This window comes from Mytilus californianus, unplaced genomic scaffold (assembly GCF_021869535.1).
Source record: "Mytilus californianus isolate M0D057914Y unplaced genomic scaffold, xbMytCali1.0.p SCAF_9, whole genome shotgun sequence".
NCBI classification, from domain to species: domain Eukaryota; kingdom Metazoa; phylum Mollusca; class Bivalvia; order Mytilida; family Mytilidae; genus Mytilus; species Mytilus californianus.
In genome coordinates this window covers 57125292-57153252 of record NW_026262745.1, presented here as the reverse complement: position 1 = coordinate 57153252, position 27961 = coordinate 57125292, and the positions used below count along the sequence as shown (strand labels likewise).

The 27961-nt window shown below is 32.7% G+C and overlaps 1 protein-coding gene and 1 long non-coding RNA gene across 2 annotated transcripts; both read right to left on the bottom strand.

Moving 5' to 3' along the window:
• Positions 1–793: 793 nt before the first annotated feature.
• Positions 794–25998, bottom strand: LOC127715016 (uncharacterized). The gene is made up of 4 exons (XM_052221042.1): positions 25886–25998; positions 9641–9717; positions 5784–5846; positions 794–3234 (listed from the first exon to the last, which is right to left on the bottom strand). The coding sequence occupies exons 1-4, from the start codon at positions 25945–25947 to the stop codon at positions 2972–2974; spliced, it is 465 nt and encodes a 154-aa protein (XP_052077002.1). The 5' UTR covers positions 25948–25998; the 3' UTR covers positions 794–2971.
• On the bottom strand, positions 17680–25587 carry LOC127715021 (uncharacterized). Its single transcript, XR_007988074.1, has 2 exons — positions 25046–25587; positions 17680–18255 (listed from the first exon to the last, which is right to left on the bottom strand). It is a non-coding gene; the product is annotated as an uncharacterized LOC127715021 (long non-coding RNA).
• Positions 25999–27961: the final 1963 nt, after the last annotated feature.

Genomic DNA, 27961 nt, shown 5'->3' with positions numbered 1-27961 from the left:
CCGTTTTTTAACCAAAACGAAAGAAGTACACATACAAATTATAATCAGACTGACTCCACCAGCTGTTACGTACAGGTAATTAAGTCTTGGCCAACTGTTATTTGTAAATCTTTGTTTGTTGTCAACTACAAAATAGTAAAAAATATATACGGCAAAGCTTACAACCTGTAGGGTATAAGCAATACGTGGTTATGTTAATTCGATTTCCTGAAAACATATTTGAAAACCGATTGTATAAAATGTTAGCTTTTTCGCTAACTAAATACCTTAATATAGCATTTAGCAAAAATTGTACAACTTTATCAATTCAGGTGCACATTTTAAAAGTAATTAAGAATCATGAGGTACAACTAACTGGTTTCCTGTAAGCCGGCGACTACCTTGGAAACAGTTGACACAGTTTCCTCACCTGAATTTTAATGTCATAAAATTATACAAGTATATTTTTGTTTTAAAATTTTGTGAAATATTAGTATTGATAGCTATTTTAGTTTTTAATTTAAATGAAATGAAAGCAAGTGAGTATATCATTTTTGGCAAGAAGCGCAGCTTAGACAACGTTAATCGTTGGATCATTCATTCGAGTTGGTACGTGCAATGTTTGGGGCACATGTAATGTATAAGGGGTAGATATTCTCAAGCTGATTTAAATGGCTATTTAAACCTGTGAATGTTAAATAGTAAAATGACTAGAAAATAAAAATGAGAAGATGTGTTATGATTGCAAAACACCTTAATGGGAATTACGGAATGTTGGCTCAAAATTCAACGCAAATAAAGAAAACAAAATAACTTAAAAATGAAACAAGTTTATTCTTTAATACATTGTATGAATATTGATACAAAGAATAAAAGTATTAAACATTAGATAAATAATAAATAATACATGGAATTCTTGTCAATAATATAATGTTACAATATATGACTTGTAGTGTAGGTCATTACAAAAACAAACAAAAAAACGGGTAGGAAAAGGTCAGCCAACGGCTACGTAATAAGGGAGACCTGCTATAAATGTTCATGAAAAGTTCATAAATGAATATGTTTTTAACTTACTGAAGTGTTTCGTTTGTAATAATTTACAAATATAGGTGCATTAACTTTGTTCATAGAAAATTTGTCAAAAATGTACTTTCGGGAATCGTCTAGAGATCTAAATAATGCAAAAGGAAAGAAAAGCCGTACCCTTAATCTTGATATTTCAACTTTGCCTATTAAAACCCATTCATGCACAAGTTATAATTTGTAATATGTGTTACATGTAACCAGATCTATTATTCATAGCACTCTCTATCTAGTTATATATTTGAATATTTTTACATAATCTGTATGACAAGCCTTATGACGATTAACATGGTCTGAGCGACACTTAGGTTGAAATTGGTCATATACATTTTGTTTTACACAAACACTAAGCCGCTTAATGCTAAGTGAGTATGTGACAACCAAAATTTTCAGGAAACTAACCTTTTCAGACATGAATTATTCTGTATTTCTTTTTCAAACTGATACAAGATGTTTGATACATTTTTCTTGTCATGAATAATTATAGACCAATAGTTTACCATCCGCATTATCATATAAACTAATAAAGGATAGACACAAAGCTCACAATATACATATGCAATGCAGTTGGATTTACCACAAAACACATCATTAGTTACCAGTATCTCAAAAAGAACACCTTGTATTTGTATTTATTTAGTTGTTGTGTTTTTTTGTTAATTATTTCGTTTTGATGCTGTTTCAATGACGTTTACAGATACAACACTGTTTTTCTACATGTAGCGTATATCCAAGACAATTAAATCATCATAGATCCCAGGATAAAAGTTTTGTACGCCAGAAGTCTACAAAAGACTCATCGGTGACGCTCGATTCATTAAAAAAGTTAAAGAATCCAAATAAAGTAATATCTTATCGCTGGACTTGACCCTGTGGGTGCATGATTCAAAGTTTGATCAGTCCGCAAAATCAACAATCTAGAGGGAGAAAATGAGCTTTAAACACGGTAAGAAGTTTTATAAATATACAGACAATGGTTTTCATAGCGTGCAAAATTTTTTTCTCGCAAGATTATTTTGTGATAAATTGCAATGCTTAATCTTTTATAAAAAGAAAACATCGATATGTGCATGCATCTTTTCGATTATTTGAACATTTGCTATCTTTTAAAATGAAATGTTGGATATACTTATATAACAGAATATGTTATATTAAAAGCAAATCATTTTAAACTTTAATAAGAGAAACTAAAATGACATGTGAGAAAATCTGTGTATAGTGATTATTGATAATCCCGATGAAGAAGAAAAGACAACAACCGACCAAAGTCATAAGTTTCAAGAAATGTTTGTCTTTATATACGGTTCGATTTTATCGTGTTCCTATAATAAATTAAATCAGTATCGTTTCACAAAACTTTAGCCTTATGTTTTTTTTTCCGTGAGTGTAGCATTGTAATTCCAAACTTATCTATAACATTGCTGATTGTTTTTTTTTTAATATTGTTGATATGGTAGTAAGAAATGGTCGGAATTTGTCATAAAGACAACAAACAAACAAACAAAATCAACAATTACATGTATGACCATATGGAATTTGTCACAACACTAAATAATACTAATTTAAAAAAAAAAAAAAAAAGTGAATAAACAAATACTGGCATTACTGTAGAAAACAAAATGTCAGCCACAAGCAATCAACACTGCACAATTCCAATCCATCATCTTTTACGTTGATCATCGTTAATCTATTCATCAATTTCAAATACAAAATGTACATATATACAAGTTAAAATGCGTACAATTAATGAAAGAATCTATTCATCTGTATTGTTTTTGCACATCTAAGGTAGGTGCACGTAGCAACAATTGTATGCATAAAATCTTTGCCGTTTAGTTTAGTCCATTTCTTTTTCATGCCATGTCATTGTGTTAGTATACAATTGCATTATGACAGTGGATTTCTTTTAATTTCCGAGGTTAAGAACGTTGTTGTCATCAATTAATTCATATGCGCCTCCACTGTTGTCTACTTCAATAAACACACTAGGCTGCATTGATCGTGCAATAATTGGCGGAGGAGTAGAATCTATTGCCCCATGTTTTGAAAAACTTTGTGCTATATTCTTTTGCTTATATTGGTATTTATAAACTGCAGTAACTGTGCATAACACCATTATGATGAGACCGGCGAAGATCATGTAGATAAGTATTGCATAGGTTGTAGTTGCTGTACGAAGTAAAATAGTAATTTGTTTTGAATAGATATTAATAAGATGAACACTTGATAACGTATTACATAATTGCTCATTATATCTTATTTCATCTGATCATTGTATAGTGTGAACAAAATACATTTAGTGTAGGAATTTTACAAGATATTTAGAGTGAATGTTTTAATTTAAAAAACTAAATTTTACAAGCACGGGCATTTGTCTCTGTTAAATAAATAGAACAATATATATCTTTACTTTACACAAATTTCTTATTTCATCACTTTTAGTTACGACACAATTTTTTCAATCCCATTGGCGTCTATAGCTAACTGGTACTTGTTGTGTCATACATCTACTCCTATTTGTCAACAAAATGCTAAACAACATGTCTACCTTTAATTGCGGAACTTATTTCTAGCAGACCTGTATACACAAGGCAGATGCAGATATGTATGTATTAAGTCAGACATGTTGTCTTTAATTGTTGCTGGCTCTTATTAATCAGCTGTTTGATCTATGTATTATTTATCTATGTAACTTGATTCGACTTATCGAAATTGAGCGTGTCATTTGATGTTTATACTTTTATCATGGCTGTATGCATAACCGTGACATTAAGTAGACCTGTCTTGTTGCCTTATACTGTCTCAATACTCTCATCTAATGAAATACATGTATGATCATAACAGATATTTATCAGTTAATATTTGAATTGAAATAGTTGGCTTTCAACATAGACAGTCAGGGGCGCATTACTTAAACAAGTAACTTTTAAAATTACCTATACACGTAATGTTGAAAACGAGGCTATTTTAAAAATTACTCATATAAGTAACTTTTCTAAATATTATTTTTATAGGTGTCCAATTATACAGATTTTACTAGTTTTAACAAATTTTTACAGTCATCTGGTTATTTTTCCCATGAAATATAAAATCTAATCCATCTGAAACACTAATTGCCTTTCTGACGCACTTATCTTTCAAATCGACGCTTCTGGGTCAAAGATTGGCCTCTTGGGACTATTAAAATATCGTTTTCCTCGAAAATCTTGAAGGTAGACAGATATAGATAGATAGAAACTTGTGATTTAATTAAGACTTGAAGTTATTTATAATTTGTAACCAAAAACAATTACATATGTGCCTTAAATAAGTGTTATTACTAATTCTTTCAAAGATGTATAAAATAACTTATTCAAGTAACATTTTTGTCATTATTTTTAAAGTAACCTTGTATGTCTATACTCCTCTCAAATCTAATAAATTCTTAATTATTTTATGATATAAAATGGTGTAAAAAATCATGAAAACTACATTTAGTCCATGCTTCTATTGGAATTTAAAATAACTCTAGTGAGTAATTTTATATTTTTAAAAACAAATATTTCCTATATAAGTAACTTAAAAAGTTACTTGTTTAAGTAGCATGCCTGACTGATAGAGGGGATACAAAAGTCTTCCACGTGTGTTTCAATTTGCCCAGTATGACGTCATTTTTAATTGTCGGACTTAAGCATGAACCAGTGTAAAGGAATTAAGTCAATATCCACTGATAACTATCCTTTATTTATAGGTTAGACAATACTTGGTCATGTTTTATGAAGATTGAAAGCCCAAGCGTAGCCGAGGGTTTTAAATCTTCATTAAACATGACCAAGTATTGTCTGACCAATTTAGAACATATTCACACTTTCGAGTGATCTTACAAAATTATCCTTTCCCATTGTAATATTCAAAACTAAATAAGAATTCACTTTTTTATAATGAAGTGAGTATATAACAGGTAATGACTATTAAAATGGATGGAATGAGATAGCACTGACATAGTTTGTGAGGACAAAAAGGATAAATTGTTCAAACATTTGTCTAATGAGTTTTTCTTCTACATCAGGTAAAAATTTAATACTTATATACCTTAAATTTCTTGATTTTAATTAGCACACAATGTTATATCAATCCGCTTTCTGAAATTTGAATATTTTTTGATAATTATAAAATTTACTCTATAAATATTTGAATTACGACCATTCAACATTAGATGTTTTCTTTTTATTGATGAATGTACATGTATTGTGCGTTTTTTTCTCTCCAAAAAATCCTTTGCTTTATATATCAGCAGTCGGCTGACATTGTTTTCTTGAAAAAAAATAATCGACTCGAATGTCTGGTATAAAAATTATATGAAGGATAATTTTACCTACATCTTTGGTCCCATTTTATTTTATTTTTTGTTTGTTATATATATGTACCATTAATATAAAGATTTGCAATGTTCAAAATGTTTTTTATAATTCTTTTCTCTTTCATCTTTAACCAGTAGGCTATTTTCCTAAGGAAAATGCCTTAGGGGATTGTACAATTCGTTAGTGAAGTTATTAAGGGTTCACTTTCATAATTAACCTAGAATGAAAAGTCATTCATGTATAGCATTTTATAGTGCATGGAAAGCCATGTACTATGAAAATTAGAAGGGAAAAAACTGACTTTTCATTGGACGAGAAGGGGTGAGTATGTTCATAAGACATTGATTAGTATTGTTAAATATTTGTTGTGGTTCTCACCTATAGATATTGTCTGGTTTGCACCAAATCTCTCGTTTTCTCCTGTTGACTGATTTTGGTACTCTATTGAAAATCATCTAGTATATTTAAACAAAGTTATCGGACTACCACATAACATACACAACACAAATCTTACAAACTTAATATATTCTTCCTGGACATAAATTATCAACTTTCAGCAGATAAATGTAACTGCGAGTACACTCAGATCTGTACTTAGTGTCTTTTTGTTGTTTGGATGTACAAGTACCCGGCCACGTCCACTTGTATTTGTATTATTTGTATTTTTATCCATCTGATGAGTTAAGCCTCTTTCAACTGACTTTTATAGTTCGTTCTTATGTTGTACTGTTACACCACTGTCCTAGGTTAGGGGGAGGGTTGGGATCACGCTAACGTGTTTAACCCCGCCACATTCTGTATGTATGTGCCTGTCCCAAGTCAGGAGCCTGTAATTCAGTGGTTGTCGTTTGTTTATGTGTTACATATTTGTTTTTCGTTCATTTTTTGTACATAAATTAGGCTGTTAGTTTTCTCGTTTGAATTGTTTTACATTGTCATTTCGGGGCCTTTTATAGCTGACTGTGCGGTATGGGCTTTGCTCATTGTTGAAGGCCGTACGGTGACCTATAGTTGTAAATTTCTGTGTCATTTGGTCTCTTGTGAAGAGTTGTCTCATTGGCAATCATACCACATCTTCTTTTTTATAATGGCATAGAAAATATTGGGCCTTTTTTATATTTTTTATTCAAACAAGGAATATCTATATATGATAACATTACATGAATAAAGAGCTGAAGTCAGCAGTCTATAAAAAGAGAATGTTATATAACAAGGTACAAATATACAACAACAACAAAAACTGGGAAGCTTATAGAGCTCAGAGAAATTTTGTAACCAAATTAAAAAAACAATCTGTAAACACCTACTTCAGTGAAAGATGTTCAAACGGCCCTAAGGCAAAAGATTTTTGGCCTACAGTTAACCCCTTTCTTACGAATAAAGGGTGTACCAACACCAAAGACATCATTCTACAAGAAATCATGGCTATAGAAACAAACCAGGAAAAAATTTGTGAGACATTTAACAATTTCTTTGTTAATGTAGCGAAGAACATCGGAGATAACGACATCGTTATCGATGAAAACCATCCAAGTATTGATGCAATTATAAACAAAATATACAGATTTGTCATCATCAGCACTAAATTTTCAACCAGTCAACGAAAATTTAGTTTTGAAACGAATAAATAAAATAAATGTCAAGAAAGGAAATATCACCAAAATTGTTACACCTGTAGTTACGAAGCCAATAACTGATCTTGTAAATTTGTCATTGTCTACCTCAGTCTTTCAAGACTCACTCAAAATTGCCAAGGTGGCATCGATTCATAAAAAAACAGTGTACTTAAAAAGGGTAATTACAGACCAGTGAGTGTACTTCCTTCAATATCCAAAATTTTTGAGACAGCCATAGAGACGCAACTTTCGGAACATTTCAAAAATATTTTTAATTCATTTCTTGCAGCATTTAGAGCAGGTTTTGGCTGTCAGTCCACTTTAATAAGGATAATCGAGGACTGGAAGAAACCCTTAAACAATGACAAATACCTACAGCAACTTTAATGGACCTTAGTCAAGCTTTCGACTGCTTACCTCATGATTTGTTACTCATGAAGTTGAAACACTATGGTCTGAGTGAATCTGCGCTCCAATTACTAGATAGTTACCTGACTGGTAGAAAACAATGTGTCAAAATTGGTCAAAGTATTAGTCAAATGCTTGACATTTATTAAGGGGTACCACAGGGCTCTATACTAGGCCCAATTTTATTTAATATTTTTATAAACGATATTTTTCTCTTTGTAAAAAACTGTGACTTGTATAATTATGCAGATGACAATACTCGTTCAAAATCTGGTTCTTCTTTGGCATTAGTTATTAAATCCTTGGAGGAAGACAGTGGTTCACTAATTTCATGGTTCTCACAAAATAAAATGCAGGCTAATCCAGAAAAATTTCAAGCCATAGCGATTGGTAACAAAACACATAAAAACAACATAGTCTTCAACTTAAATGGAAACAACATCAAATGCGATGATGAAGTAAAGATAATTGGAGTAACCATTGATTTTAAGCTCAACTTTAATCAACACATATCTAACATCTGCAAAAAAGCAGCCAGACAGTTAAACGTTCTGAAAAGAATTGGATCACACTTGAACAAACTGGCAAAAATGACAATTTACCATTCTTTCATCATGTCAAACCTAAGTTACTGTCCACTCACATGGCATTTTTGTAGCGAGCGCAACACCAAAAAAATTGAAAAACTGCAAGAACGAGCGCTCAGATTCATCAACAATGACTACAATAACTCAATTACTAGAACAATCTAAACTACCAACGCTTAAAATCAGACACATGAGAACCATGGCATTAGAAACCTACAAAATTTTGACAAAATCCAGTCCAGAGTTCTTACACAATATATAAAATTTTAAAGATAACTCATATAATTTTAGATATAAACTCACTGTTGATTTACCACAACCTAGAACTACAAGGTATGGCAAAAGGAGTTGTAGCTTTGAGGCAGCAATATTGTGGAACTCCCTGCCTAACCATGCAAGGAGCCTCTCAACTTTGAAACAGTTCAAACATTTTATTTTAGCATGGTGTTTTTTCAGAAAACTGCTTCTGTAGCTCATGTAGGCAATAACTTTGCTGTCTCACAGCTGGAATCTTCTGGCCCTGTGTTCTGTTTATTGTTTATTGTTTGCTTTTGTTTTATTTATTTGCTTAGCTTTTGTCTTTGCGACAGTTAAAGCAAAAAGTGCTTTTCTTTTCTTTTTAGCTTGCTTGCTTTGATTTATGCATGTTTGCTTAGCTATTATATTATGCATGTGTTTGTATTTGTATGTGTAGTTTGTCAAAGGTGCTTATAATTTGTTATTTGATTTTAAATATCAAATCGTTTAAGAGATCTACAGAGCTCATGTTTACCTTGTTGAGTTGTACATATCATGCCCGACTCTAAATAAAATTTACTTACTTACTTACTTACTTACATGTATGATTCATTAGAATCCGTAAATTCGATTGGCCAACCACTATCGCGAGGCACTCCAATATCATATTTTATTTCTGTATAAAATACACGTGCTGTACCTTCGCGTGTTAAAATAATGCATTGAAAACCAAACGAAAAGCTTGACATAACTCTTAATTTCATGGTTGTAGCATAAAGCTGTAATTATAGGAATTAATTGTTTCTTTTTATAATTTTACAGGGTTGTAAAAGCGTTGATCGCGAGCACATTTTTAATATGAAGCGCTTTTAAAACCCTATAAAATTATAAAAAAAAAAGCAATCACTTCTTTAATATCTGCATCTGGTATCAACTCTGGTAAATCTACTTTGAATAATTAGAAATGACGACTAGCAACTATAAAATTACAAGATGAAAGTGACGAATGTCAACATTTAACTGAGAAATATCAACTTGAAAGTAAGTAAAGTCATGTTTGAAATGCATAATTCTAACAGGAAAATGTCCCCACCAGTCTTTTTTTAGATATTTTATTTATTCGCCCTCTGATTATAGGTGTCAATTAACACACTAAAATGCAGTCGTTATCTGCTTAGGACATCTCAAAGGATCATTCCCATTTTAGATTTATTGTACGCTGTAAAAATGAAACAATGCACATTTTAACATTAGAAACTACGGTGCAACTTATTACTGCTCATTATCATAGCTTGCATAAACATTCCAAAAACTGATATTTGAAAAGACTTTTTAGACAGTGTGTATTTATTATTTATCTACTGAGTCATATGTAAATACTGCTTACGCATAACAGTCGAAGGTTCACTGAATGTTCCAATTGTTGAGGTCAATGGAATACAGGTCCCATTTATACTGTCACATCTGAAATTAACCCAACTAAATACTGTAATTGTACTTATTTTCGCGGGTATCTATTTTCGGGAATTGTGTATTTCAAACAAGTTCGCGGGTATTTATTTTCCCGATTTTTTTCCGAAAATAAAATTAAAAAAAAATGGATCAACAGTTATAACTGTATTAAAAGTAAATGCGTGAATAGTGGTCGGGTTAACTTTTTGAAGTAAGAGTACCGGCATTACTCATTTGTTACTGAACTGATTTCAGTTTTAATTCATTCGTTTGTCATTCTTCATTTGTTATTCAATATGTTAAAACGTTGGTTAATTCAGGAGAAGGAGTAGCCTCCTGTACGTTGCTTCTTTAGTGCAATGCCTCGTTATTTATTAACAAACTAATGTTAAGTAATGAGATAGATAAATCATAGTGAAACCAATCAGAAATTACTGTTGTTAAGTATTAATTTCTAGATGGCGTATATAGCGTATGCAAATTTGTTCGACTTTGCCCCCAGCAGAGCTATAGAAAAACAGTACATTAACGGGTGTTACACGGACACTTTTTAGATGATACACGGACACTTTTTAGTTGTTACACGGACACTTTTTATGAATAGAATCATTCGTGCATGATCGATGAGTTCATGGGCACTTTAAATTTCAATTAGATTTGAACTTTTTGTTTCACCGACATATTTCCTGTCTTTTTAATTAAAATATTTACGCTAGCATCAATAACGATATTTTTTTTTCAAACAATTCCAGTAACTATTCATATTAGTACACTAAGGGATTGACCATTTAACTTCAAAAGGTGGGTTATGGTTTTTTCCTAAAAAAAAAACATTTTGATCCCCAATTTTATGAGAAAAAATATATAATATATTATATAGTTGAAAAACCAAATAATTTTCTTACTCAGAAAAGAACACACCCCCTTTTGAAGCTAAATGGTCGGTCCGTAAATGTTTTTTTTTTCAATATATAGACATGAATAGTATTCTGGACAATGCTGAAAGAAATGCTGGTACCAACGTTTATGTTTCAATAAAAAAGACAGGAAATATATATAAAAAAATCAAATCTAATCAAAAGATAAAATCCCTATCAACTCACCAATGTACGATTGATCCTATAAATAAAAAGTGTCCGTGTAATACATGTTCAAATAGGCAGCAAATCTTGAAGAAAATCATTCAACTTATGTCATCAATTTTGGACGGTAAGCTCTGATTGGATCATATAATGACACGTGTTTAATCCTGATCAACACTATCAGAGACATTTCAAAACCTATAAGCATGAACATTTTTTTAATCCAAAATATATGCCTATATATGTATATCTAATAACAAGACAAAATTCATTTTTTCATAACATTTCATTCACTAATGAGATATGAAATTCATTCTTCTGATACACTTATATTTTTATTGAATTCATATACAATGTATATTGAATTCACATATTTGGCGGCAAACGTACGATTTTTACGATTTTTTTAGGGGGAATGGGGGGGGGGGGGGGCCTCGAATGACACATCCTGCATTCTTTCAACAAAAAAAGGATGAAGCCTGTTTATTTCAAATTTATTTTAACCCCCCCCCCCCCCCTTTTTCCCCAAATAAAAATCAAATGGTAGCTTGCTTAACTCTGAAATCTTTTTTTATACATTACTTACTTGCGAAGTTGCATCTCGAAAAGTCTCAAATGTGTATAACATTTACCTTTAACTTGAAATGGTTCTTTTTATAAAGTTATTAGATTCTTGAATTTTTTGAGAAAAAACTTACGGCTGAAGGGAAGTGATAAAAAAAATTGAGTTCAAACTGTAACTTACATTAACTGGTATATGGCCATTTAAGTTTCTAATATCTTTAGTTTTGCTACCTCTTCTTAATGCAAAATGTACTCCTTCCTTCTTGAAACGTCGTACAAGTCAGATACAAAACAAAGGTAACTAAAAACAGGCCGGAAACAACCTGCCGTATAGTTTGTCTGCACTTGTAGTCAGGTCAAGATCCTCGGCTATCGCCTCGGACCTTGACCTGACTACTCGTGCAGAAAAACTATCCGGCAACGGTTGTTACCGGCCTGTTTCTTTGTTACCTTTGTATTGTATCTAATACATAAATAGCTACGAATCGTGATGTGGAGAAATTAAAGAGCTATAGGCATAAAGAAATAAAACAAGCATCAACATTAACCGTTACGGTTGTTTTTGTTTAAATTGGGTACCCATTAAACCATTGAACAATATAACACTGGAGCACGATTTTCCTCCCAAAATTTGATCACAAGTGTTTGAGCGTTTTTGATACGTCAAAATCAGTAGCATACCTTGAACATTTATATTATCAAGTATAGTCTCTTTTTCCTTATTAAAACATTGCATCTAAAGTAAACTTAAGGTGGCTCGGCCCTTTAACAGTGCGCATATTTTAACGCATGTTACTAACGGCGAGCGCCTTGGAAACGGTCGCCTTGAGGGGTTTTCTCAAAAATAGTTTTGACGACATTGGAACGCGGGCGTGTATGAAAGCACCCTTTCCCGATGTCAACAAACCATGCAAAACGTTCTACAAAAGCCACAAAACAGGGAAATACGTACGGTCAGGACTACAGAGTGGTTTGTTCATTTTTCACGTAAAAAGGACAGAATTATACATGATATATTAAAGCATAACATTAAAAAAAAAGAAAATATAAATATTGACTTGTACGACGGTATCTGGTGCGTTCGCTCCAAAAACACATTCTCACCCTACACGTTCGCCCCTTGGATCCGTTCGCACCCTATTTTCATTTAAATACTGGTTGAATATATCAAAAGATGTCTTTTAGATGTATTAGTATGATATATGAAAATATTTTGCCAATGACGCAATGTTTAACCGTAAACAAAGGATAGCGATGTAAACTGCATGTCACCTTTCGGCTTTCAAAAACAAGTAAAACCCGTATAGTATGCTCTAGTATAACGGCATCGGGGTTCATCTGCACGCTATATAAAATAACAGGGCCGTAACTAGCCTCTTTTAAAAGTGAGGCAAAATATATTCGCCGAGCAAAGGGAGGCGAAAAATTATCGGCGAGGGGTCTGGGGGCTGAAGGCCCCCAGAGGCTCTGAAAAAAATGACGCAAAATCGTGCATTCTGAACGTTTCCCGGACTCTTTCTTACTCTGAAACGCAATTAATTTTTAGCTATTTTTTTCGACAATATTCTGGTCTCAAAGCAAAATATATAGATTCATTGTAATTTAAGACTTTTAGGTTTAAGGGACAACATCAAAAGACCGATATGTAGGATAAAGCAAAAATCGTAATTCTTATAATCATTAATACCGGATCTGTCTGTTCTTGTCTTGTATTGTGTTTAGACTTTTTTATGACTGAATTTAAATATAGTGACAGTGCAGTATTATACTTTAAGTACCGCTTAAGTCAACACTAGGTACCATCTTGACCTTGTTTTATGGTATTAATGATTCTTTCATAGTTGAAGACCCTCCAGCGACTATCAAGATGAAGAACAGGAATAAAAACCCTGACAATTTATAATTTGTATTTTTTCTATGTATTGACTTTTTGTGCGATTAAGTCCTGTGCACGTTTACTCCATATTCCTTTATTTTCTATAAATGGGTCTGAACACGACTTAATGCAAGTATAACCCTTTAATGTAAAAGGTCATATGGTAATACATTGTTGTTTTTTTCTCAAATGTTTTGATACCGGGAGATTGGTGGTCTCACTTTAATTTAACCCATGTCAGCTATCTAGTTTTATCTACAAAAAAGAGAGCCAGTTCTGTATTCTTTAATATTAAGTTCAATTCTCCAGGAAGAAACGACCAATTTTTCTGTGTCCAGTGGTATCGTATCTTCTTAAAATATTTTCTCGCACAATATCTGGACATCGGTGGACATGCAACATTGCCAAACCACACAACCGTTCACCCGTCATCGTAGATCTAATTTCAAATATTCTTACAATTTAATGTAGTTTTTTTAATTAGACAAAGGTCCTTCAGTATAAGAAAACTAAGTTTAAAACAAAATTACTAGATTTACAAAAGAAAATCAACACTTAGACTATAGTCATAAAGTAGGACAATAAATGAACAAACGACAAACCCGGGTACAGATAAGACACATAACTACAAACAATAGACCATCAACACTGAAAACTAAAAGTAAATTAGAAACATGGATCACGAAAAACATGCAGGGGCGACATCAGAGAGTGAAGAGAACTCAGTTGCTTCTTGCAAGACACTCGCCGTGAAAACAATTTGATATGAGGACAAGCTTTTGTTTCGAATTTTTTTTTTTGAAATTTCGAACATGAGGCATTTGCCTCATTTGCCTCCATGTAGTTACGGCCCTGAATAATAAATAAATGAAAAATAATAAATAAGCTTTATTTAGAGTCGGCAAAGTATACAAACAGAGTCAACATAAGCTCTAATGAGCTTTTAACCGTTTTATCCGTTTGGCGTTTTATAACATTTTGTTACTGTCATAAATCTCTTTTTTACTTGAAATATCTTCATTTCCAAGTATTGCTGGGATCTTATTCCGGAGTATGTGAAATATTTTCCCACTGCAAAATTTTGATAATATATATAGTTACGTATTTTTTATTTGCCAAAAATTTTTGAACATAACAATTCCGGAGTATGGGAAATATTTTAACACTGCAAAATTTTGATAATAGTTAACTTAAGTATTTTTTATTTTCCAAAATTTTTTTTTCGACATTACAATTTTCAAACAAAGACTAAATACTTGACAGTCACACATAACATTTTAATTTAAAGATTTATATACTTTATCAAATAATGGGCACGAAAATATCTAACAAATTTTCTCGTATCATGATTCTATGAAATTTGGAACTCTAGTACTATAACATGAGACCTCGGGGCCAATGTTTTCTATTTATAATATTTTCCTTTTACTTATTTTGCTATTTGTTAATTTTCTATTTTCTGTTGTATCTATCAAAATGCCAACAGAGTTCGCATTAAAAAAAGAAAGAGGAAATATCAGCGTAAAAACTAAAATAATTGATTAAGAATGAGTTATTATAATAGACTAACGGAACTCGAGCAACACATTTTTTGTTTTACGCAGACAAAAAACCGGACATTTCAATAATTTGCAGTTTTCAACCTTTGATCATGTGGATGAAAATTGGTCAATAGCAACCGGGACCTTACTAGTATTCCGGCCTTATATATCGGTATATGCTATTATCCCTCAATACCACATGCTTTGCGGCGCAAAATATTTGGCTTGACCAAGTCGGGATTTTGCCTAGGACACACATCCGCAGTCTACCGGGCAGTTCCAAACACTACCAGTTAAAGACATTATATACACACAAAATCTATACTACTTACTAGGTTCAGGAAAAGTTGGGATTGTAATTTTAAAACTCCGCCCAGTACACATGGACGCTATAATAGTCGGTGATATTGGCAAACTTTAACTTCTGTCTTACTTTTTGACATGCGTTTTTTTCAAAAGGGAAGCTAATAAGGAAAGTTCTTGATTTAAAAAAATTAAAGTGGAGTGTGTCATTGCGGCAAGAAATATGCATGACAACTTTTTTAATGATGTGTGAACACTGGTTTGACCCACCTGCTAGCTGCAAAGAAACGTAATTATCGGCCTATGATGATAATATGGAGATGCAATTTTTTTTAATATTGACTTTTAAATTTGAACTTTGGTGGATAGTTGTCTCATTGGCAATCATACCACTGTGACATCTCCTTATTTTTATATCGTAGGGTATAGAAATATGACTTCCCTAATCTGACAGATAATCCCTTGCTATGGCAGGGTGTTCATACAGCTGGATGTATAAATACCTCCGGGGGGGGGGGGGGGGGGGGGGGGGGTGGTAGGAGGGGGCACTTCAATACTTAATTGATAAGGGGTGCCGCTGGGGCCCACCTTTTTCAAAAATTTAGATTTCAAAAATGTTTACCTTTTCATATATTGCCTAGGTAAAAATGTAACCTTTTCCCTATAATGCTTGGGTTTCATGTAGTGTAATGTAAGACTAGAATATCAAAGTGTTAAAAGAGAAAATTTGGTTGATAAAATCACACCCGGGAACACCAAGAAAGATGACAGACGAAGAAGTTATGGAAACTTTATTGACCTTATCATATATTTTTGATAGTTTTCCCCGACCTTTTCACATATTTTCAAGCTTGAAAAGGTGACATATTCCAGCGGCACATCCCATCACCTTGAATATAGGAAGTGCCCCTTCCCCCACCCCCACCCGAGATAAATACGCAGCCTCGTATGGTAAAAAGGAGGAATTTTGTCCATACCAAGCATGCATTGTCCATTCATTTTCTAGCGAGTCCATATAATTTTTGTGTTAACAAGAGTGCACAAGCTGAAATGTCTCACCTGCTTTACTAATCATCATTCATGATTGGTTTTATGTTGATATTCCTAAAGATAAAGTTTCACTACAAGTATCAGAAAAAATTAATATTATCAATGATCATGAAAATGATCAGATAAACCAATCCAAGCCAGCCTTGCACAGTGGCGGAGCCAGAATTTTTCATGAAAAAGGGGGGGGAGGGGGGGGGGGGGGTTGACTGCCTAAGAGAGGCCTGCTCCAGTCATGCTTCAGTGATTCCCTATATAATCAACCAATGGGCCCTCCCCCTAAATCCGCCTCTGTTACAATCACCCCATCAACCAAATATTTTAAACATATATATAGTATGCCAGTAACAGACAGAGTTTTCTCATTTGATTTGTTTTAAATTGTACATTTGTCATTGTGGAGGTCGTATGGTGACATTTAGTTGTTTATTTCTGTGTCATTTGGTCTTTTGTGGAGTGTCTCATTTACAATCATATCACATCTTTTTACTTAATATTTCAATATATACATTTAATAATCATACCATACACCAAATATAATAACCCATTGATTACACAATGTAGCATGTTAAAAGAGGACTTACCATTGACCAATGAACCATGCAAATGTGGTCAATGACAATTGCCAGACAGACATGTACTCCTTACATTTGTGAATCATTGCATACATATAGTTTATCTACTACATGTACTTTTAGTATTAGAAAAAACAGACAAAAACACAAAAACATGACATTGACAAATGAACTATTGCTAACAGTATCTGATAAACAACCCTAATCAGGTAACTTTAACCTTGAAATGTGCTTGAGATTTTTGTAGCAATCTGTATTAATTTGAGTGCATATCTAAATTTACAAAACAAAATTAATCTGGATTATTGTGATACTGTAAATTTAGAAATTATTGTGAGGTTATTATTAATGCAAATAATGCGACAGGGTGAATATCGCAATAATAAGAACTTGCATTCTGATAACTGAATTATAGATCTTTATGCAGATTATTTTTGTAATCGCAATAATTAAACTCGCAATTTAGTCCATTCGTCAAAAATCGCAATAATAAATGCATGCAATAATTTCTGAATTTAAAGTAGGTAAAAATGTTGTCATTTAATATAGTGAGACACAAGTTTTCCCAGACAATATATAATTCTTTTGGTTGTTTTGTTTGGTTGCTGTCTCATTGAACAAAACTGTATTTTATTTCTCCTTTTATCCAGAAAATATAACTTTTGAAATAGAAACTGAATAGCATATGGATGGAAAACAAATGCCAAATGATGTAAAATAATTCAAGTGGCCATTTAGGTCAGGGGTTGGTGAGGTAAAAGATGAGGCAAAGGCATGTGCATTTACCACAACTGCCACTTGGTATTATGATTTCCAAAATTTCCAAATCTCATAGCTACCTTCTGTATTAAAGACAACTGCATATATTGCAGTTTGCATATCATGAATTGTGTTTGCAGCAAAATTCACTACAGAAAGCAAAAAAAGCTCTATTAAAATTCATTTTTTGAAAATTTTTGATTTTTATTCCTAAAATGTCTATGAGATCAAATTTATAAAACATTTATTAGCATTGTAAATTTCAATATACTAGTAATTGTTGACATGTATACATCATGTACATGTACAATCATTAGCTGATCAGCTCTATATTTTCATTATTTTTATATCAATATTCTTCATCAGTGTTTTTTATAAGACTCAATAATCTGTATTCATCATTGGGACAGGTAGGTAAAGTAGGTCCTTTTGATCTTGGATTTTTTTTTATGGATTTTGACAGCACTAAAGCATATAGTTCCAAATTATAGTTGATCTTGGCTTCTTAAGTGGATTCTGACAACACTTTGCATATAGACACCAAGTGTAGATGATCTTGGGTTCTCTCATATGGATTCTGACAGTACTTTGATTATACATGTAGTTCCAAGTATTGTTGATCTTGGCTTCTAATGTTGTTCTTAAGTTTCTGCACTTTACATATAGTTCCCAATTGCAAGACAAGATGATACTGGCTTCTCGTGTAAATTCTGTCAGTTCTTTGCCAATAGTTTACAAGTAAAGTTGAACATTCCAGGATCTTTCACAACAAATCACTCCTTTCTCTTACATGTACTTGAAGCCTGAAATTAAATGTCAGAGTAATTCTGTCAGAAAATCAACCATGATTGACATTTAAAAGCATAATGCAGTTCATATTTTAAATAAATGGGGAATGTGTCCATGGGACACAGATGATGCCCCCACGTGCATATAAAGTTATAAAGGAGCATAACTAAAGAACGGTAATAGTGACACTACCCAAAGTTTTACTTGATCTGAATTTTGTTGTAATAAGTAATGTGTATAAGTTTCATAACATTTGGATGAGGCAAACTAAAGTTAGAGAACAGAAACAAAAAATTCAGCAATTTTTCCATTTGTAAAGGGGCATAACTCTAGAACAGTAAAAGTGACACCACCAAAAAAAAATTCAAACTTGATCTGTGTTTGTTGGTAATAAGCATTGTGTATAAGTTTCATAACATTTGGTTGAGGCAAACTGAAGTTTGAGAACGGACACCAATTTTGGGACATACGTACAGACAGACAAGGGTAAAACTTAATGCCCACTCCACTACGGCGTAAAAAAATGAAGAATTTGTGGCAACAATAATGAGCAAACAAAATAAAATTACATGCACAGCAAGTGTAAATAGTGATTTTGTTTTTATACATATGTTGAATACAGACTTCTCAGGGCATGCTGTTTCGATGCCAGGGACAAGTTATTTCTATGCCTAAAAATTCTAAAATGCAGCTGAGCTACATTTGTACTCCTTGTCAACCAAATTATGCTGAGGTGTCTTGTAACCTGTTTGGAATATGGGATATACAAATTTTGTGTTTAAAAATACTAAGCACAAAACAATAATGAATTTTTCAACTCAAATGTATGTGTTATTTGGTAAACAAGATAAGCCCTACGTGTATGTTTAAACCTGAAACTTGACGTTATGAAATTTTTTATACAAAAGAGAGACAGGGGGGGGGGGGGGGGGGGGGTGTTTAATTGTAAACAAATTGTGATCAAGACGAATCCATCAATAAAATGTATTGCCTCGTACTGTCGTGGTTATAATTTACAAATCAGGCCATTTATATATTCTCAAGAAAACAAACGAAACAATCGAACCCCTTGAGCGGGTAGTCCTATAATATATGCCTTCGCATTATATATATTCACTATTTAACGTTTTCATGCTGATATTTTCATTTTTTTTTTGGAGGCACATTGACAATAAAAAAAAAGAAGAAAAATAGCAAAATCAGTAAAAAGAAAACAGAAATAGAAAATAATGCCCCCGAGTTCATATATTATAGGACTACTTGAGCGGGTGGACAGGGATAAGGGAACATGGGAATGAGGGATCAGGAAGCGAGAAGAGGGGGTATCATGTCACAGAATATAAGTTCCACCATAATATTTATTCCAAAGATAATTTATTATGTAACAAAAGTTCCAATTGGAATAAATGTTATGTGATATTTATTCCATAAGCATAATAAAAGGACCGATGCCTCGGAATTTTTATCACATAAAATAAATTCCAATAGGAAGTTTTATTACATAATAAATTATCTTTGGAATAAATATTATGGTGGAAAATATTCAATAAGCATAATAAAAGGACCGATGCCTCAGAATTTTTATCACATAAAATAAATTCCAATAGGAAATTGTATTACATAGTAAGTTATCTTTGGAATAAATATTATGGTGGAAATTTTAAGACTGGTATAACATTTTTACTATGATCATTTTGACAATTTGACATATATCATTCATTAAAATGAAAGTAATCAGAAATTACGGTTAAATTGCTTTATTAACATATATACAAATAAGTAATAATTATTCCAATTGTAAAAAGTATTATGTAATATTTATTCCAATTGGCAAAAGTATTATGTAATATTTATTCCAATTGGAAAAAGTATTATGTAATATTTATTCCAATCGAAAAAAGTATTATGTAATATTTATACAGATTGGAAAAAGTATTATGTAATATTTATTCCGATTGGAAAAAGTATTATGTAATATCTTTTCCGACCCAAAAATATTATTATGTTCTATCTATTACGAATGCCGGAATGATAAATTGGTATTTACAATTATTATTCTGATATACTATAGTAGAAATAATACTGGTAAAAGAACATGTATCGTGAATATGGGAAATAATTATTCCCAATGTTGTAGACATTAAATAATCATTTCAAATTATCCACAACTACTGGCATGCAAATTTTACATTTAAATGATATTTGTCTCATTAGAATTAACATTTATCATGTTTATATTTCACAGCAGTACTTGTTAAAATATTTACTTACCATCAACATCAGTTCCATCATTTAAGAATATAAATATTTTCTCATACTCATCAGCCTCCATGTTTATACATTCAGGGGTTGTGTACAGATGAATATATCTAACTCACTAACACTTTTCTATTTACATAATAATCATATAATCAGCATTTAAAACCTGTTTTGATTTAGATATTAATCACTCAGGTGTAAACTTTAAACTTCAGCATACTAGGAACATTTGTTATACTCATCAACATATGATATAAGTTCCTGATATCAGTGGAACAAATATAATACAGTTGGAAGAAGTATTCCATAACCGAATTTCCGCAGAACAAATATAATTATAATATTGTTTCCCTCAGGAACAAATATTATTAGGAACAAATATACGTTGACAATCATGTGCAGGTCCGTTACCGTTAATTAGCCTGGTCTGAGTGAAAATAAAAGTAACCAATTTGGTAAAAGTAAATCTTATGAAGATTATAAATAGAAAAAAAACCTTAGATCTCGTGTGAGTGACTTTATATTTAAACAATAAAAATAAACTTAATATATCTTTATTTTATTGTTAGGCCAAAATAAATAAATGGTGTGTTTCCGGTTTCCCGACCCTACCTCCGTTTCCGACGCCGACCCTAAACATTTTATTGACAAAAATAAAATAAAATAAAAATTCAAAATCCGGATTTGTCAGTCTGTCCGGATACGATTATTCGTTTAGAATACTATAGATCTTCAAAGCGTTTGATATTATAACGACCAATATTGATAAGTAAAGCGTTTCAAGGACCAAGATTTTAAATAAACAAGCATGGCTTTTCGGCAACCGTGTAGCGTATTAGCTGTCAAATATGCGAAATGTGATCACATGCACGCAAAATATAATGACATCGAATCCGGATAATTACGATATGATGAATCTTTTTGAAGAACATCAAGCGGACCTATAGACGAAAAAATACGAAGTTGACGCACTTTGTTCAACTTCTTTGAACAGCCTTTACAAGCGAGATTTTTTAAATATTTGTATATATAATGAAGTGTATTCAGTATATATACATATATTAACTAAATCTCGTCTTGTACCTGTGCTTCTTTGGACCAGCGGCAACAGTCAGAATCGTTTCAGGTTGGACAGACTGTAACTGTCGGTAAATTGACTTAACAATTTTATAGTAAAAACTGCTAAAATCAATCCAGCTTTTGTTGTAAAACATGCTCTTACGAATGTTGTACAGAATTGTGCCCAGGACGCAACATAAACGGCTGTTAATGCTTTTTAGTTTATGAAGACAAGGGAACAGACAATGTGGAACGAGAAAGATGAAACTTTCGAAGCTTTCCCCAGTAGGCAGACATGGTGTATGATTCATATTCATTTATAAATGAATCTGCCCCGGCACCATGTCTCCTTTTATTCTTTTTTATTTCTCTGGCTGGTCCCATAACAATTTATACAAGAAAAGGGAAAAAATCCTGTCATATTTATATCTGCAATTTATTTGACCAGTAGATTAATGAGGTACCTTCACGACGAATTGTCACGAAATAGAAGTTCCAAATGGAAAAAGTGTTCTGGAATATTATTTCCACTGGAATAAATATTACAGTATATGTTCCTAACGGAATGAATGGTATAGAATATTTGTTCCAACAGGAACAGATATTATGACATTGGTTATAACAAAGTTTCCAGTGGAACTTCTGTTAGGCAGAACAATCATATGTAGACAGAATAACGCTAAAAAATCTTGCCAAACGACGTTAACGGTAATTTTTGGTGCATGACGATAAAATGTACACTTTCTTTTAGACGGTAAAAAAATCGACTGATTTTGACGAATCACGTAAATTTTTTTCCAAAAAAACGGTAACGATAATTATCTGAGACCTATAGTATACAAATCCTTGCTCTGAAGAATCAGGATAAGGATATTTTGATGAATTAAGGTAAAATTTTAACCAATTTGACGCTAACGGTAGCCAAAAATGACCATTTGACGCCTGACGGTAACAGGCATTACTACCATCATTAATAAGACAAAGATTTCACATTCTCACTCTTCTCAAAACCTGGAATTTTAATATTGTCAGAACCACCCAATCTTCAATCACCATCACATTTTGTCAAACATCAAAACACATCTGTATATTAAATAAAGAGGGTGCAAGGGCAGAGTATTAACCCTAAAAAAATCATAATTATCTGCTGCTTAGCATCGGTTCACAGTTTTTTCAAGGGGTACGAATTTGCTTCCATATGTATACCCTGTGTGACATTTACATTTTTAGGTTCAACGAGGATCAACATAATAACATACCATGCCAGATTTTTCACTGCCATTTTTGGTTTAAGATAATTAATCGTGAAGAACATACACTTTTCTTTTTACGACCAATGAAATGCATAAAATTTTCATTAAAGTTTATTTTCATATTTCTGACGCAGAATTAAAACAGAAAATTAAAAAAGCTGTAGATTTAATTACTTTTCTAAATATCAGAGAAGCCCGCACATCAAACTATTTGATTTGGAACTTTTTTCTGCTGTCGACCCATCAATAAAAAAAAAATAAAATGTTTTCATAAAATAAAATGTTTTACCTACCTACCCTACCTAATTTTTTTGAAGATGAAATAGGAAACACACTATTAATTTATTTTGGCCTTATAGAACTATACTAACAAAAGCATGATTTAGATAAAAGGAAGGGTACAAACAGACTCAGGGTGGGAATGTAAGTGGGATGAACGTGAATTGGAGCGAACATGATTTTGGGTGAAAGGACAAGAATTCGAAAAGAGGGGGATGAATAATCTGGGAAATATATTTTGCAATTTTTTTGTCTGGGAGCAAGGGGATGGAAGTAGAAGTTAGGGGAGAAAATTTTAGAGTAAAAGGGAAGAGAAATGGGAGTTGGGGATAGGGAGTGGTAATCATGAACCCCTGAACCCCTGTCCGAGGGAAGTTATGGGGTACCCCGTTTTACAGGTTGGGACCAAACCCTCTATATGGTTTTCAGGGGTGGATCCAGCCATTTATAAAAGGGGGGGGTCCTAACCCAGGATAAAGGGGGAGTTCCAACTATATGTCCCCATTCAAATGCATTGAACATCAAAAAAAAAGGGGGGGTTCCAACCCCCTGAACCCCCCCTGGATCCGCCACTGGTGTTTAAATCTGTATAGAGGAATAATCCTTCTATAGAGGGGAATTTTTGTTTAGACTGGATTTAAAGCAAAATAGGGCAGAATGGCATTTTCTACTTATTATGGCAGTAACCTGCTACATTTGATGCACCAATTGATGTACTTAATTTCATTTCACATGCCCAGTTTACTGCTAAACTGACTGAATATACAATCTATTGTACACCATAATTGAAAGCTGTGATGATCAGGTAAATTCCACTCAGTTATGTCTCACTGAACAGAATTTCTATTGTTAGATTTAACATAAAATTTAAAGGTCAACTGCATGTCCCTTTTGTTGTTGATCAGGTGTTCAGATAGGTATACAATAGATTGCAAGTTCTGTCACTTTAGCAGAAAACTGGGCATCCCAGGCCATTTTTTGGTAAAGAAATACAGAATACAGTAAAGTGCAATAATTGATGCATATACATGTATAGTGCTATAGATTATAGCAAATATAACTAGAAAATGCCATTCTGCCCTATTTTGCTTTAAATCCAGTCTAAACAAAAATACCCCTCTTTTATCCCTCTATAGAAGGATTATTCCTCTATACAGGTATAAACACCATGTAGAGGGTTTGTTCCCAACCTGTTTTACTTGTCATTATAGACGCTAACAATAAATATTTAACTTCATTTGACCCTAAGGGAGCTACCATTTGATTTTTAAGGGGGGGGGGGGGGGATAGGATGAAATTTGAAAAAATAGGCAGGACAGGAGTTTGGAGTAAAAAAAAAAGGCAGGATGAGCAACACGGGTAAAAAAAAAAAGGCAGTATGACAATTTCTGTAAAAAAATTCAGGATAAACTAGTAAAAAAATAGGCAGGACCGAATAGAGTAAAAAAATAAAAAGGCAGGACAGAGATTACAACTAAAAAAAAAGCAGGACAACATTTTTCATCCTAGCCCCCCCTCCCCCCCCCCCCCCCCCCCCCCCCCCCCCATAAAAATCAAATGGTAGCTCCCTAACGTGGCTACGAAATTAGATTTTACGAATGACGATATAAAATCAAGACTTATTTGACGCTAACGATAGCGCTGATCATGAGATGCTGAAAATGACCATCCCTCCTCTTTGACTGTTTGACACGGATATTTTTTCAAAACAGGCTATACATGTTCACAACTTGCCAGTTAACAGGTTAAGGGTCAAGTAAACACATAAATAAGATACCAGCCATAACGATTATACATAGAACAGAAATTTAGCTCATGCAAGGTTTCAGCCGCAGTGATTTTCTACAGTATCGAGTATTTTGAGATAACCCCCCACTTTGTATTTTTCGCGATACTGATAACATTTGGCTGTCTAATATATATAAATCTATGTTTTCTTATGTAATGACTCTACCTTCATCGTTGTCTATTCGCCACTATGTCTGTTATTCATGCACATGGTCGTATTTATCAGTGCAGTATGCTGCTCAGCAATGGCGACCCTGAAATTTCTGTTGTCCGATTATGGCGCCAGATTAGAGGGAAGCAACTCGCGCCAGACAAAATTACCGTATTTCACCAAAATAATCAAAATTTCGCTTTTTTATAACAAACAGTAAAATGTTCATCACATTTATATTCAGCTTTCGTCCATTGATATAATTACAAACATTATTTATTTAAAGACATTAATAAAAAAAATCACAATCAAGTAATTAATGGAGTGCATTGAAATCAGACCTCATGGGGTAGAGGGGTTAAACAAAAGCTCGTAACTTTTTTAAAAGCCTGGTGACCTCCATTTTATTTTACCTTAAAATGCTCGAAAAGTTCATAGCTTTGACATATCCGTTTTTTAAAAAAAATCTACCGGGGAAATTTTACGAAAAATCGATTTAACCAATATTTTTAGCCTTAAACTGAAATTAAAAAATGCCAAATTTAGACATAAATCTGAAAATAAAGGGATTTTTAAGTCTAAAACAACCAATGGGAACGTTTGAATTTCAAATTTAATTGTTTTTTCACATAATAATCATACTGACATGGTTCTAAAAGTCTTTGAATTTGATGTAGTCGTTATTGTTGAAAGGGTGTAAAAGTTTGGAAATAGGGTCAAAATCGCACATTCGCTTCCATTTGAGGGGAAAACGAGCCTGGTGACCCCCTTTTTTCTTTGCATTTTTGGATTCAGCATAAAAAAATTCTACCGGGGGTCCTTATTGGGGTGAGCCACCTTAAGTTTGATAATTACCTTTCATTTTCTTTACACTTGCAAACAGAAGCACATTTTTTTCCGTACAGGTTTGAAGGCATGGTTCACACTTCTTTCCCGTTGTAATCTGATAATATCCTACTTCACACTCTGTAAAACAAAATTAATGTACTTTACAAAATCTCGATCGTAACATAGACTAAGCATATTATCATTTGGAATTCTTTTAGTAAAGGGGGAATATTATACATATTATCAAAATATTTAATAAAAATCGATAATATCAGCTATTTCTTAAAAGGAGGATTTGCATACATATGCAAACATATTTATAAATTTGTTTGCTTAATGTTCAGTGACAAATGTTTCAAGTACATTCAGAACGATGTACGATACTAGTCACGCTTAACGTATGTTTACAGATTTCTATCCTTGTTTCAAAATTCCAATAGGGAAGACATATTAAATTATTGAAGTAAATAACACATTTTTTAAAGACGGTTCGGCCACTGGCATTCTACAGTTTCTTTATTATCCTTCTTAACTACATGGTAGACATTTTACTTTCACAATCATTAAGATGTTATACGTTTCGGCCACTGGCCTTCTTCAGATTCTTTATTATCTTTCTTAACTATATGGTAGACATTTTACCTTCACAATCATTTCTATCCGTCAAAAAAAGAATGATATGCATTTTTTTAAATGAAAAACCACTTTGATTCATACAAAAATTAACTACGCCAATATGGCATGGTATTGGTTGCAAAAATTAAATATTTTTCATTCATATGCAATATTTTTAATTTAATTGGTATATTTCTTCATTTAAATGCAATATTTTTTTATTTGAATGGTATATTTTTTATTTAAATGCAATACTTTTATTCAAATGGTATAGTTTGTCATTCAAATGCAATATTTTTTATTCAAATGGTATAGTAGCTTTTTTAATTTATATGCAATAATTGCATTATGGGAAATTTTTTGACGTCACAAGGTCAAACTTGCAACAACGTTTGTGATTGGTCGGTAATTGTTTGGATTTCTCCCCTTTCTTTCTAAACATGAGTGACCAAGAATTAAATAAACGCGTCGGAATATCGCCCCATCTAACTAAATTTGGCGTTCATGCGAGTTCGTGCACTGGCTGTTAATGCCAATAATAATTATTAATTTGACACACAACCTGTTCATGGATAGAAAGAGATGCCTGCGTGCATGGCAAAAACGCCTCAAATGAAAACCCTTTCTGAAGAAACTTCCCTCAGTCTACACATTGAAATAAAAAAAAAACAGCTAGCCCCCCCCCCCATCCCCCCTTTCCCCTCTAAGTCCAGATACATTAAATCATGACGTTCTCTGATGCTATATCATTTTCAGTTACTTTTCTTGATCCTCAGAGACGTTGCAGGAAGGCAAACATGAAAAAGAATAAAAAGCCTTCCAGGACGTTATATTTATTTGACTAAGCCCCGTCTTTTTTTGCTACATGTAGAAAGAAAATCTCATAATTACGACAGCAGAACCAGAGACCCACAAGAAGAGACCTGAGCTGTGATACTCCGGAACTAATTCTTTAATAAAGACAATTTGGGATAAATTGGAACCAGTTACTAACCCATGTTACAACAATAGTCCTATGACATAGGACGTACACTGTATAAGGCGTGAACTTCATATTTTGGACTATCTATAATATGTGCTCTCATGTCATATGCCGCAAATCATTTTACGTTTAGGATTCGTTGCTGAGCTTTTTTTACTGTTCCCATCTCCGAATTCCTTAAATAGATTTTTTTTCAAGCCCCACAGTAGTTCAATAATTACTATATGTCTTTGCATAAATAAGTATGCAGGGCATATTTCAAAACATATGTTTTCTTCAGGACTTTTATTTGATTTACTTTTCAATACTGCATTTGGAAAAGGGGGGGGGGGGGTTATACAAGTTTATTTTTGTGACACAGTATATAATATAATTATAGAATTGAACGTTTAGCTATTATCTAGACCCGTACAAAATGTATATAATAAGATACATTTAACAGGGGCGGATCCAGAACCTCTGTGTCTAGGGGGGGGGGGGGGGGGGGGTCAGTTTAGATATTTGTA

Coding starts and splice junctions, on each gene's coding strand:
- LOC127715016 (XM_052221042.1), bottom strand. CDS start 25,947: ATGCCTTCAAACCTGTACGGAAAAAAATGTGCTTCTGTTTGCAAGTGT. Junction 9,718..25,885: donor AAGTGTAAAGAAAATGAAAG/GTAATTATCAAA, acceptor GGTTAATTTCAG/ATGTGACAGTATAAATGGGA. Junction 3,235..5,783: donor AAACCAGACAATATCTATAG/GTGAGAACCACA, acceptor TACTTCGTACAG/CAACTACAACCTATGCAATA.